This window comes from Epithele typhae (genome assembly GCF_022376455.1).
Source record: "Epithele typhae strain CBS 203.58 chromosome Unknown BXZ73scaffold_6, whole genome shotgun sequence".
Classification (NCBI taxonomy): Eukaryota; Fungi; Basidiomycota; class Agaricomycetes; order Polyporales; family Epitheliaceae; genus Epithele; species Epithele typhae.
Genome location: NW_025954197.1, coordinates 827,472 through 840,992, shown reverse-complemented (window position 1 = coordinate 840,992; position 13,521 = coordinate 827,472). Strand labels below are relative to the sequence as shown.

The window sequence follows — 13,521 nt, the reverse complement described above, 5'->3', positions numbered from 1 at the left end:
ATACATGGGGCGGGTGAGGGGGAGATGCATGCGAGGACCATCGAGTCCGGGGAATACGAGGGGCGAGTTTTCCGAGAACGTAACAACAAGCAAGCTACAGGGAAAAACCTCAAGCAGCAGCCGCGGGAGCGTTGGTGGACGTGTAGTCCTATGACAAGGCGTTGAGCACTGAGGCTGCATCCAAAGAAACGAGAGCCTCACCTCCATCTCGGCATCGAGGTCAGCGACCGTCTTCGAAGGGCGTTCGTTGACCTTGCGGCCGCCACGACCACCACCCCTGCCACGGCGAGGGCGGCCACCAGTTCTGACGAAGGGGTTGGCAAAGGAAGCATAGAGTATTGGACAGAGAGCAAACCTGGGTGCCGACTCGGTGGCGGCGGCAGGGGCTGGAGCCACACGAGACGCCAGCGTCGCGGGGGCAGGCTTTGAGGGGTCGACGACGATTTCGATCTTCATCGGGCGCTCTGTATTGCGTAAGACATCGTCGAGGAGTCGGCGAAGACCAGCAAGGAAGAAGGGAGAAGCGTTTGTCTGATCAGTTGTCTTGTTCGCGAGAGGCACAAGAAAAATTGAGACGGAGGAATCCGACGCTCGTTCTGTAATTGCCACACCGCGCCTCATCGTCGGAAGTGATCTTCGTCCGCACTGGACAGGCAAGTGTTCACCGACGACAGTCGACCCTGCTCTCCCTAGCTTCTCAACGAACGGAGACGTGACCTTCTCCATCGGCTACGAAGCGAGGAGAACCGGAGTGCAGATAGGACTTCACGTAGCGTGGAAGAGGGGTTGCAAGGGGCTGGGGGGAAGTGCAAGGAGCCGATACTAACTTCCGTCAATCAACCGGTTGTTGTACTGCTGGAACGCCTTGTTGCCGTCACCCCGTCGTTGGAAGTGAACAGCCGCAACACCCTTAGAGCGCCCTTGGGCGTCGAAGTGAAGGGTAACTTCCTTGAGAGGACCAACGGTGGTATGGAAGAGGTCCTGAAGCCGATGTGAGATGGTGCCAAGAAAGACATAGACTGCGAGTCACGTACCTTGACCTGCATTTCGTTCACATCAGGAGGCAAGTTGGAGACAATGATCTTGTCCGCGGACTGCTGTGGCGTGGTGGAAGCAGTGACGGTCTTCGTCCCGTTGGAGGCCGGGTTGGCGCGAGCACGCGTCGCGGGCGCAGAGACCGGCTTCCCCAAAACCTCAGCCTTGCCAGAGTTCCTACGAGCGGAACCACGACGAATGCCACGGGGGCGGGCGGCGATGATCTAGGGGCGTCCTTTGTCAGTCGCGTTGTCGTGACGCGCGGCGATAACAAGGCGTACGTCGTCGAGAGACTTGTCCATGGCAGATATTCGGGTCGTGGAAGGTCAGAAGGATCGGTTTTGGGGATGGAAAGGGCTTGCGACGCAACGGACGTGGCAGGGAGGGAGCGGGGGACGTGTTGGCAGGAGGCAAGAGAAAGAGGCGAGGCGGGGCCGCCACAAGGCATACAGTTGCGGCGCTCAAATTCTCCTACGCGCCTATGGTGGAGCTCGAATCGGAATTTCAATTGTCCGATGGCCCTGCAATTTGGCGCACCCAGCCTCGCACAGTCTTTTATCCTCTCCGCGCTTCTAGCTGCTCCTCTACCCTTTTCTCGCACGCATACTATGTCAAGAGGCGGGCGAGGCGGTGGGCGCGGCGGTGGGCGTGGAGGATTCGGTGGCGGTCGTGGTGGATTCGGGGCCAACACCACGCCCCTTGCTGCGCTCACCCTTGCGGACATTCAATCCCTGTCCCGGGAGGAGAGCGAGTTGTATCCCGTATGTCGTCCCGTAGTCCTTCCCACATCCCCGCGTCGAGCCGTGACACAGCCCTTAGAACCACTACCTCTCTTGACGGAGTATAATGATGAAGAAAAACGCGTCGCGGAGCTGCAGACCGGATTCGCAACGCGTCTCCGTAACTCCCCCTATTATATCGTAGAGCGGACAAAATCTACAGGTGAGCGCGTTCGCTGCGGGTGCTATTTCACAAACTGACTGACATGAAGTGTAGAGCTACCTCGATATTCGGATAAATACCGACCATCGCCGACGTCTCAGCCGACCCTCAAACGGTCTGATATGCATCAACCGTTCTTCCCTCAAGAAGTATTCGAGGGTTACTTCAATCCAAAGAAACGGAGGACATGTATGCGCTCCCGGTACCCCCCGTTTTCTTCCTCTCATACATTGCGTTGTTTTAGCCAAGAAGAAGGCCGGGTCGGCCAAACGCGTCAACCTGGATGATATGGTCGACGACAATGACGAGGTGAGCAAATATGTGGGGTTCTAACACGCACGACGCCGAATTTGATACAGGACAAATCCGGGGACGAGCGTTCAGCTGCTGGTTCTCAGCTCGCAGACGACGAGGACTACGACGTTGACGAGGAGTACGACAACGACTATGCGGAGAACTACTTCGATAACGGAGAAGCCGACGACAATGATGATCTTGGTGGCGGTGGAGCAGAAGAAGGTGGTGGAGGCGAGTCACACTCTCATTCTCTCGTATTCATTGGCCCTAACCCGCCGTCTTTGCAGGGTATGACTACGATTAGTCGTCGCGTGGACGTTCGCTTGTTCTATGTACGTTCTTGTTGTTGTATGCGTATCTCTTCTACGGTCCATGCGGCTTTACACTGAGGTCGATCATTTTCCGATGCATGAATTCTATCCATCTACACATTGCGGGAAAAGGCCGACTGTCGCACCTTGCGAAACGCCTTTGAACGCTGAAGGAAGCAGGATGGCAGGTTTCTGCTTATGTTGGCTATGAAGAGGGGTCTCTCAACCTCAGCCTCCTGACCGATGGGTTGCAGTCATGAATTGGTTGGGATTTCGACGTATGTAATAGCTCGACAGTCCGATTTTCATTGACTTCATCGACGTACCATCTCGATTTAACCGCTCTTCGTCATGTGGTCCGGGTGAGAATAGGCTTGCCAAGAGAACAACTGAAGCACTCATCACATGTGACGTAGATTGAAAATACTGGACATGCACAAACCAGGGTCAGCACGGTCCGGGAACTCACCGGAAGTGGTACTAATTCCATCGCAGTTGGTACTTAAACTCGGAGGGCCACCTCTGCTCCCTTCTTCGACCTTCTCGCCGTACTTCTACAATATGAGCGGAACCTATTCCGCCGGTGAACTCGTCTGGTTCATCACCGGTGCGTTCTCCCGACCTTCCGACCTCCCGGCCCTCGCTGCTCTTCCCTACCTCCATCTCCGTGGGCCTTCCCCTCCGTTCCTCCTCCATGAAGCTCAAACCTCTCTACTCACCCTTCACCCTTCTCGCAGGCACGTCCTCGGGCTTCGGCCACGCCCTCGTCCGTGCCGCGCTCGCCCGTGGGGACAGCGTGATCGCACCGCACGATCCCTCCCGAAGCTCGAGGCGCAGGGCTTCCCCGCGTCCCCGCGCCTGCACCTGATGCAGCTCGACGTGACCGAGGGCGCGGCGAGCCTGCGCGCGAAGCTGGCCGACGCGGCGGCGGCGTTCGGGCGCATCGACGTCGTCGTGAACAACGCCGGAAATTGCGTCATGGGCTTCTGTGAGGAAGACGGGTGCGCCTTCCTGGGGCAGCGGAAATCGTTGTGGAGGAGCGGGTGCTGAAGCAGGTCGTGAGCAGGTCCGAGGCGATGCGCCGGCAGTTCGAGACGAACGTGTTCGGGCAGCTGGACGTGACCAACGCCGCACTGCCGTATCTGCGCGAGAGGGGGAGTGGGACGATCATCTACACTGGCTCGCGGTCTAGTTGGAAGCCTGAAGCTCCGGTGAGTCTGAGAGCTGGTTATTGGTGATAATCTGGCGCTAACCGGGTTCCGTAGGGTTTAGGTGAGCGGTCGGCCGACGATACCCAAGAAAAGAAGAATCTTAACGTCCTAACAGGGTACTACGCTTCCTCGAAAGCGGCATTACGGGGTGAGTGGAGATATGCATGGTCATGCTCGCAACTGGTGACAGACCTTCACCCCAGTTCTCGCGGAGGCCATGAACACGGAGCTTGCGCAGTTCAACATCCGTACGCTCATTTTGGAGCCAGGTTTGTTCCTGACGAACAGCTTCAAAGCCGGTCTGGATCGCCCGAATCCTATGGCCGGCTACAATGAGTTGGCCGTGAACACAAAGGCGGGACTCGACGCGCTGCGAGGACGGTTGTCCGGGGATCCGGCGAAAGCGATGGAGTTAGTCGTCGACGTCGTGAGAGGAGAGGGCAAAGCGGCCGGAAAAGAATGGCCGTTATACCTTCCACTTGGAAAATCAGGAGATGATGCTGTGAGGGAAAAGGCGAAGAAGATGCTGAACGTCGTAGATGAATGGGGTCCCATCATACGGGCCTTGGAAATCGACAATTAGGAAGGGTGTCCTCTTCACTACTTTGACAGCCATATTCTATTCGCCTTACTACATAAGAACATGTACCCCTGTTCAAAAGCAAGGGACTTGGTCGACAAGTCCTTTGTGGCAGAGGTTTGAAGACAACTGGAAACCAACCAATGCACCCATGAAGTGCCGAGTCACTGGCGCTGATAGCCGCCTGGCCTTGAGTACCGCACTATGTACACCTTGACCGGTTAACCACTGACCACGATGTACGCGTTTCGACCGGCTGCATATCAGCGCTTTGCTCTCCCTCTTTCTGCCGCCTCTCCTCAATCTGTGAAACGCTCCGTTTTCCGCCGCCAAGCCACCAATAACTGGCACACTTTCCCTCACCACTTCACCCATACCCGTCTGCAACCGTGGACGGACAGGCGGGAAGTCGACTGCAGGGATTTACATAAGGCGCAGATCAAGGGAAGGAAACGATTTATGTGCAGGTCAGTGAACTACTGTTGCATTTCGTATGGCGGTATACTTGTTACTTGCTCGGTTGTTCGATAAACTTTGGGATTGGTATCTCCTCACTTGGTGCGCACATCGTTCACGCGTTCACGAAGCAGTCGGTTTTTTATGGATGTTGAGACTTTCTTACCTTCCGTTCGTGCATGGGCCTAGACTCTGCGGCCGTCTTGAGCTAATCAGGCATGGCTGCGAGTGCTAGATCTATGTACGTTCGGATGGAAGACGGATGTTACCAAGGACGACAGTCAATCTCGGATGACTGCGCTGCCCAAGTCTCCAGGGTAAGTGTTGCCTCTTGAGTCTTCGTCTGTCATCGGCCTTCAGTGCTATGTAAGAGGGCTTAAGTGCAACAAATCAAACGGCATCTTGCACTGCCCATGGACACTTCGTCCGCGATTAGATCCCGAGTCGTCTGCGATCACTCAAGAAGCCAGATGAGAGAAGAATATGGGGACAGACCGCAGGCACAGGTGAATGTTAAAACCTCTGCACGGCGGTTCCGCCGCTCCCGCTACACGACTATGCTCCCGCTCCTGCTCCCCTCGCTCCTCGAGCTAATTGTTTACTACCCGTCGATTGCCACCGCACAAGGTACTGACGCCATTTGCTCCGAATCATGGAGATGGGTACACCCTATTTCCCTCATCTTCTGGTGTATCCATTTGATTCATCATACTGCAGGCGAATAATGCTCTGGGCCAGAGCCCGTGCTTAGTGTCTTCTTGGCTCGAAACACCCTGCTGGGGATCCTCTGGTATGCCCATCCCGTTTATTCAATGAGACCCGGTCGCTCAGACACCGCACAGAGAGCTTCATCTACGGCGACGTCTCCGAAGCTTGGCCGTTTTGGGGACCAAGCGACCCGACGGAGTCCACGCCGTGTGATTGCAACACCGTCCTCTACTCTGCTCTTCAAGCCTGCGCGCTTTGTCAGGGTTTACAAAATTACTCGTGAGTAATTTCCTCACCATTTACTAGTTCTATCAAAGACACATTTACTTGCATTCGAAGATGGTTTGAATACAATTTCGAGTGCGACTTTGCCAGGTGCGTGGCTGAAATGTAGCATGATTCTGAGGCCAATGAAATTTCTCATGTAGTTCAATTTTCCCTGAGCGCATACCCAACGGTACCGTTGTACCGGACTGGGCGTATATGAATATCACGGTACAGTCCCAGCTACTTCATTCCCGCCATTGCTCTCATTCTCATCTGCATCCAGGCATTGGGCACCTTTGACGTGGCTAGCGCCATGAAGATCGCGGCGACTGCCAGTACGTCGATGGATGTTCGTGGTACACAATAAATCAGACCTGACAAACGATGCAGCTAGCAAGATGCCAGCTTCGATCACTTCGGCAATTAGCTCGAGCTCGACATCTGTGGGCACCGTTACGACGTCTCCTGGAACTTCTTCTGTGGCACGGCCGTCTGCGTCCCCTGCGACCGGAGGTATGTCAAGAACAACTGCAATCGCGGGGGGCGTGGGCGGGGGGATCGCAGCACTTCTCATGTTTGGCACTGTCGCATTCATCATCTTACGTTGTCGTCGTCGTTCACGGCGAGACGAAGCACATCGACCGATTCTAACCCCACATGTTGGATTCCCTGCTTACACGCCTGTTTCCGTGAACGAGAACTTCCCTAAGGTGCGTGATCATTTGCTGCTGCTGTCGTGTCGAGCTCCACACTCACAATCTCGTTCGTTCCATCACCAATAGGACATGCTGTCACCCAACCGGACGGTTCCTTCGACCCCTTCTACCCCTCAAATGTCATCGTCAGGCCATGTGGGAGGAGATATCGGCGCTTTCCCTTCGTTTAGAGCCCCCAGCTCTACACTCATTGGTGCAGATACTTATCCCGAAAGCTCTTTGGGTCCTACCGTGGGGAGATACGGCTACAACCTGAAGCCCGAGATTCATTAAATTTTTCGAGTAGTAGAACCGTCAGTGGTCACCGACATCTTGATTTCATTATTCTGCCTTTGTGAATGCCCGTCCTTTCAACAAAATGTGGATCATCACGACCAACCACTTATCACCGCGCGAAGCGAAGACGGTCAGGCCCCTTCAGGCATGAAATTAATGTGCCGTGCAGGCCGCCCGAAGACGGACTGTCGAGCTCCGTGATATGTGGGGGATATCGCTCATGCGCGCTGAGGCGGGCCCAGCGGCCAGACCGCCGGTGTAGTGCTAGAAGTCAGTAACCCATGAGCACTGACGGTGGAGTTGCCCGGAGACCAAAAAGGTGGGCGCGTAACTGCCCGGCGCTCCGTCTGGGAAGACCCGACTCCGGCTTGGCGACCGACTCACGTGTACTCCACGACGACGACGACGTTGGTAAAGCTGCCCAGCGTCGTCGAGCAGCTCATCCATCTCTTCAATATCCTTGCATTGGCATTATCTTGACCTTCACTTGCTCCGCGTGGCTCTTCAAAAACTCACAGCGCGCTACGCCGACGTCCGACGTGTGGCCAGTGCCAGATGATTCGTGCGGAATCCAGCGGGCCGAACGCCGTCAAGCAGTGATCATCTCGTCCGTAAGTACTTCCGCGTGCTCCAATATTACACTTCGCTGTCGTATATCTTTCTCAACACCGGCAGGACACCAATACTGCGTGTATCATCATCCTCAACAAGGAGATGCGGTACAAGATGGTGACAGTGATTGGGTTCACATACGCGCCTTTTCTTGCGATTGGTGCTGTGTTGCACGGGTTCGACGGGCTGTCGAGCGTGGGCATGGTCCGGCTGTGGTCATGCGAATAGTGGTGCACAGTGAGTAATTTTGACGATTCATCGTTGCTCTGCCGCCCGCTCAGCCGTCGGCATGATAGTTTGACGGTGTTTGACACCGCCCGACGTCAACGCTGTTTGGCCCGATCTGACCTTTGAGGGTCTCCATCCATGCTGAGTGCGTTCATATCATCCTTCTCTGATGAGGTGACAGATCCGGCGATATTTGGGGAGAGAAATTATGATGAAAGCTCACGGAAGCCCTGTCAGATGCCTAGTTTCCGCTGCTCACAGAGTCGACTCCGGTATCCAGGGGCCGATGCAAGCATAAATAGGGGATTGGGCATGATTTGGGGACATCCATGGCCTCCCTCTTTGTCCTCATAGCACTGGCGCAGACCGTCCAGGTCGCTACGCAAGGTTCAAATGCCACATGCAAACCTGAGTTCCAATGGGTGAGCAACATTCGTTTCCAAATGTATCGTGCGAATTGATTGAGCTTGGACATAGATGGACAACTCGTTGGGCCAGAATCCATGTGTACTTTCCTCGTGGCTGCAAGTACCGTGCACGGGTTCGGCAGGTGCGTCTCAAATCTACCTCACATCCACGAGCTTGCGTGACAGAAGGGCAGATAGCTTTATCCCTGGGAACGACGACAGCTTGCTCCTAGGACCGGCTTCTGCACGCACCACCACGACTTGCAATTGTAACTCGGTAGTATTCTCGACTTTATCTGCCTGCGCAGTGTGCCAGGGTTTATCGGCTGCGACGTAAGCTCGTTGTTTCGCTGGCCCTCGTCCCTTCTCTCACGCAGGATTATTGTAGGTGGCAAGATTACACTAGGAACTGCGCGAGCCTAAATTTCACGTACGAAACATGCTGAGTAGGCCTCCATCTGCTTACTAACGCCTACCTCAGCTACCCCTTCGATATCCCAATTGGGACCGCTTTGCCCGCATGGGCATATTTACCTGTCGCCGTGAGTCCCTCGTTGGTGGTTTTGCGAGCTGTGTGCACTAACAAAGCCCTAGTCTAGTAAAGAATGGGATGTTGCCGCTGGTGAAGCTCTTACTGCTGACGGTACGACTTCCGCCGCGCGAAGGCTTCCATTGCTGCATCGCTGACGCGCCTACTGTCAGGCTTCCCTGACTTCGGCGTTTCGGCACAGAATATTACCACCTCCGGCGCCACACCTTCCACCCTATCTGGTACTTCTACAAGCACGACTTCAACCACGTCTCACACCCCTACACCCTCTGGCGGAGCGTTGTCGTCGACCACTACAAGCACAAAGTTGCGCACGAGCACAATTGTGGGGATCGCCGTGGGTTGTATCGCATTTCTCGGCCTGGCTTGCCTCGTTATCTATATTCTCCGCCGACATCGCGCCGCACGGCAGAAGGAGCGCCGCGAACAACTCCCGACCGCTTACGTGAGTACATGGCTGGTTTGTGTTCGCCGTTATGTGGCCGCCGTATCACAGACTCACACCCCCACCTCGAAGTACGAACAGGACCCCAAAGGGGCTGATCCAGCATTTGATCGGTCCCTCAGTGAAAATGTGCATGGCGGGGTGGACGAATACTCCGACGAGGTGGTGCACTCGCTATCGTTCTCCTCGCCTAGTGATGTGCCGTTTTCCCCGAGTAGTTCTCTTAAACCTCTACGGGCACAGCATGGATATAGTCATAAGCCGGAGATTCAATAGGCATTTTCCCCATGTGCTGTCTTTGTGATGAGATACTACGGGTGTTTGCAACGCACCAATTTCCACAGAACGGAATCGGCGGACCCCCAGCACATCATGGTTTGTCCTCCGTATCCGGAATTGCAATGAAGCACGGATGATTTATGTTGGCGTGCCCACTCACTCTCGAGTCAGGGTACATGATATGTCCTTCTTGGTCAGTGCATGTGGCCCTCAATCTCATTCTAGGCGTACTAGGTTTGCAGAGTACTTTACTAGGGAGTGATGTTGTCGAGCCCGGCCCGGGATGTACCGAACTCCGGACCAATTGGACTCGCAGGCTCTTGATCAGCTTGTCTTCAGCTGGCACAACCTCAGAGTCACGTCTTTCTTTTCCTCTCAACAAGCTCTCTCCCACACTGCCGCGCCGGTCTCTACGCTTTTCACCGTGACTCGCGGGATGGCATCGCGTTGCTCGCTCTCAGGGCGGGTGTCGGGTAAGAAGACCGGTTTGTGAGGCAGCCACAGTGGTCGTTGACGCCAGGTGACCATCCTCACGTCCCTTCGGCCAGTGCAACTTCCTCAATGATCCTCTCCCACGCTGAAACATTCGACACTCGCGAATGGTAGGATCAAAGACGTCTGCTAAGAGTGGCGAGGCAAGCCGTAGGGCTCAGACAAGCTGCAGCGTGCGTTCACGGGAGCGGGTCGCCTTTCGTGCTGCAAAGAACTACTGTTGTGAGCACGACAAGGGCACGAGATCGTGGATGAGACATTGAATGGGAGCGGTCACGCTGGGGATCAGCCGTCCTTATGGTGTGTCTTGTCCGTCCTGCTGCATTGTTTGTCGAGTTAGAAGCGCGTGTATCCAGCATCGCCGCGACGAAACGGTCTCACGCCGCATGTCCAGCGCACTCAACAACACGATCCGTTCGCCGAAGACATCCTCGGCAATTGTGATGGGGTCAAGACGGTCTTGTGCACAAGCTTACTCACCGCAGGCCAATATATAGTGTGGCGAGGCGATCTCATCTCGTCAATGCCTGGTTCCTCGTGAGGTATGTTGACTATGCTGCTTCAAGTGATGACGGTTTCTTATGTGAAAACCGTTCAAGAGAGCGGCCTGTGAGACTACGGGCAAGTGCCAAGTGGCCAGTGTCGACGACACGTCCAACGACATCATCATCAGGCCTTCATCGGGAGAAGACGTTTTTCCCGGTACCATTACCCGGGTGCCTCGCTATCACCGGTATGTCTCCGGCATCTTGTACGCGCATTTGGTTCTCAGCTCGTCAACTCGGAACAGCTCGGGCCCCCAACCTACCGGATGTCAGGATCTTGCACCGTCAGGTTGACGCATCTTCTTTAGCGTGTGAGAAGCGGGGTCTCTACTGTGAGTTCGCAGTCCGCGGGTTGCTATATATCTTGACGGTCTGTTGGCCCTCCATTTTCGGGATCATTCATGCTCTAGAGCCACTCAATCACCAGGGATGTCTGTCCGCGCACTTCTTCGCGGCACCATGGCAAGTCTGGCCTTCGTTATTGCAATATGCATCATTTGTTGACATTTCGTCATCAGTCCAATACAACCTCTAGCATGTCCATGTATGTGCCGAGGATGATACTTGCGCGATGTGGGTCTTAGCCCTGTCAGGAATCTGCGCTCACTGACGCCACACAGCTCTGTCGTCATCGCAAAACCATGCGGCTCCAGTTGTGGCTGGCGTCGTGGCTGGTGTCGGGGGCGCTTTTCTCCTAACATTGATCATAACGTGCTTTTTTCGGCACCACAAACGTCCACGTGTTGTCGTACCCTCGCCAAGTATTCCATCCAACATGGAAAGCGGTCTTAGAACAAAACGGTACACCGAATCCACGTCGAATCGGGCCTCTACATATGCTTCAGTAAGTACGATCACTATGCTAATACGTGTGAAGGTGACTGACTTCTGTCGTGTCGAGCAGATCGCTCGTAGCTCACGAGCGGCCTCTCCACCTCCTCAAATTCCGCCCCTTTGTATATCCCCCGTCTCTTTCACACCTCTTGTCGACTCCATCCCACGTCGCTCGTTGACCCCGACCGCTCTTATCGGAGTTCCAAGACTGCTTCCGGTGATGCCTTCGCCGGCCTTCACTCGAAATCCGAGCATTTGAAACGCGATTCACATATTAGCTCCCAATGCCGTCAGTACTATCCACTCGACTTGCACCCACTTACAGTGCTGAGATAAGCCCTTAGCAGTGCATGGCTGTAATCTACTGTACATAGTCCATTACTTGTATCCGTTGCTGGACCACGTTGTTCGTTATTACAGATTGCTGCAATTTGCCAAGGCGACATCAAACCCCTTGGCGCTTGACGCCACGGACGGAAGTGCGCATGCTCAAATTCATCTGGGGGCCACAAATCATCAGATGAAGTACGTCCGCGATCTCGCGCAAGTGTGTCTGATCCATCAAGCTCGTTCAGTCACAAGCCAGCCACGGTTCCGGTGGCTATCGACCAACTCCCCCGTCGATGCCGTGGTGGCCAGAAGTTGCGCCCACCGTCATCAGTCGTCATCACGATTCGCGCTCCCGCATCTCTGCAATCCGTGTACTTCTCGCTCGAGAGAGCGAGCGCACCTAGGGAGACCTAGGTCTGTGATCCCCAGGAGCGTCTGTGTTGATCACGACGTCCAACAGTGTCTGGATGCCTCCATCAACAGCAAACGTTCGCCCGGCACCCTTCGGAGGACGCCGACATCGCCGCGGACAGCGTACATGTGGTCACCGTTCGGAGATCGGTGCCTAGGCCACATATATCTCGTTGACGTTGGTGCGTCGCATCGCCCTTTCCCCTTCTCGTTCGCACTGACCCTCTTTGCTTCTCTTCCTCTTCTCGGCGGTGCGTTCCCGGCGGCATGCACTCCGCGGTGCTTGCCTGGTTTTTTATTGCTTTTCTATTCTGTGTGGCGGGTGCACAGACTAGCGTTGATCTTGGTTCCGTAAAAGGGCTCGTGGCGACCGGTGAGCACCCCCGGACTTCTCTTTCTTCTCTTGTTGCCGACCGAGGCATCCCAGATTCTTCCCAGAGCGGCTCCAAGAGCTCGACGTCCACGAAACGTACTTCCTCGTCTCAGCCTTCGACCCCCTCAGGAGCCTCCACTTCTTCCCCAGCCATTTCTTCATCGACAACCTCCAAGAGCCTCGTCCCGTCTGCCTCAGGAGACACCTCTGCGTCCTCACGGCCAGCTTCAAAGAACAACACCTCCATGATCATCGGAGGCGCCGTCGGAGGCACTGTCGCCGTTCTCCTCGCCATCGCCGCTGGTGCCTGCTACATCATTCGCCGGCGCCGAGGGGGAAGCAGTAGCGCCCCGGCGGGGGCGAAGATCCGGCCGAAGTCCACTGTCTATTCCGCCGATTTCTTCGCCGCAAGAGGCGCAGCGAGCCATTGGAGCGTCCCAGTGCCGTCGCCGTCGAGGAACTCTGAGATGACTGCGGTGCATGTCTACGTGCGTACCTTCTTCTCACCTTCCTCGCGTGGTCATGTCTCGAGCGGATCTTCTTCGTTATCCAGTGCCAGGAAGAGTCTCGCAAGGCTGCTGGAACCCCTTCCCTCGGCCACACGCACGAGTCGGACGATATGAGGTCGTCGTCATATGAAGCCAAGACGAGCCAGGTCTGCTAGTCTCCGCCTTCTGGTTTTCTTTAACTATTCGGTATTTATGTCAGGAAGGTGCGTCCACTATTCGAAATCGATGACGACAAGGGACTGATGTGGCGGCGTTTCAGCTGGGTGTAAGTTTTGTATACCTATCCGTGTTTCCTTTCCTTTTGCTCTCGCGACCTGTTCGCATACTCCGATCGTCATACAGAGGCGTTCAATGTCACTCCTTTCACCCCGGGCTTCGAGAGAGGGTTCTTCAACGTATGTCAATGTCATCATGGCGAGTGTGCGGAGTCCGCGTGCGGTAACGTGGCCATCACGAGCTTGATGAGCTAGTTATCGGTACCAGACTTCGTCGGTATTCACCGACTCACTGTACGATCTTCGGAATTTTCATCAGCCAAGCGTCAAGTGGGTCTATGCGCTTTGGCACGGGCCATTGCGCTTGGACCCATCCACCAAGACAATCTATTCGAAGTCATCGGATTCGTCTCTAGTCGCCTAGCGCGCGTGGGCCATGCAGTAGGCGCAGGCCAGACGGGACGAGCTTCTGCACGGCGGCGCACGAGGTGG

General features: G+C 55.3%; 5 protein-coding genes across 5 annotated transcripts; 4 read left to right on the top strand and 1 right to left on the bottom strand.

The window, feature by feature from the left end:
- Positions 1–109: 109 nt before the first annotated feature.
- Positions 110–1,337, bottom strand: BXZ73DRAFT_98200 (uncharacterized protein; the record flags this gene model as incomplete). Its single annotated transcript, XM_048027626.1, has 6 exons — positions 110–148; positions 202–304; positions 356–464; positions 828–981; positions 1,035–1,259; positions 1,317–1,337. The coding sequence occupies 6 exons, from the start codon at positions 1,335–1,337 to the stop codon at positions 110–112; spliced, it is 651 nt and encodes a 216-aa protein (XP_047881292.1).
- Positions 1,338–1,643: 306 nt separating this feature from the next.
- Positions 1,644–2,845, top strand: BXZ73DRAFT_88216 (DNA-directed RNA polymerase III, subunit Rpc31; the record flags this gene model as incomplete). Its single annotated transcript, XM_048024868.1, has 6 exons — positions 1,644–1,796; positions 1,848–1,977; positions 2,032–2,166; positions 2,222–2,286; positions 2,337–2,528; positions 2,774–2,845. The coding sequence occupies 6 exons, from the start codon at positions 1,644–1,646 to the stop codon at positions 2,843–2,845; spliced, it is 747 nt and encodes a 248-aa protein (XP_047881291.1).
- A 2,544-nt stretch (positions 2,846–5,389) lies between these two features.
- Positions 5,390–6,796, top strand: BXZ73DRAFT_98198 (uncharacterized protein; the record flags this gene model as incomplete). The annotated part of the gene is made up of 9 exons (XM_048027625.1): positions 5,390–5,494; positions 5,550–5,622; positions 5,675–5,819; positions 5,880–5,915; positions 5,969–6,035; positions 6,091–6,142; positions 6,198–6,320; positions 6,590–6,658; positions 6,723–6,796. The coding sequence occupies 9 exons, from the start codon at positions 5,390–5,392 to the stop codon at positions 6,794–6,796; spliced, it is 744 nt and encodes a 247-aa protein (XP_047881290.1).
- Positions 6,797–7,968: 1,172 nt separating this feature from the next.
- Positions 7,969–9,317, top strand: BXZ73DRAFT_74988 (uncharacterized protein; the record flags this gene model as incomplete). The annotated part of the gene is made up of 8 exons (XM_048022134.1): positions 7,969–8,061; positions 8,117–8,189; positions 8,355–8,379; positions 8,528–8,588; positions 8,641–8,689; positions 8,778–8,902; positions 9,009–9,041; positions 9,093–9,317. The coding sequence occupies 8 exons, from the start codon at positions 7,969–7,971 to the stop codon at positions 9,315–9,317; spliced, it is 684 nt and encodes a 227-aa protein (XP_047881289.1).
- A 2,882-nt stretch (positions 9,318–12,199) lies between these two features.
- Positions 12,200–13,284, top strand: BXZ73DRAFT_74987 (uncharacterized protein; the record flags this gene model as incomplete). The annotated part of the gene is made up of 5 exons (XM_048022133.1): positions 12,200–12,305; positions 12,360–12,793; positions 12,859–12,960; positions 13,014–13,017; positions 13,157–13,284. 5 exons carry the CDS (start codon positions 12,200–12,202, stop codon positions 13,282–13,284), a joined length of 774 nt encoding a protein of 257 aa, XP_047881288.1.
- Between the last annotated feature and the right edge of the window lie 237 nt (positions 13,285–13,521).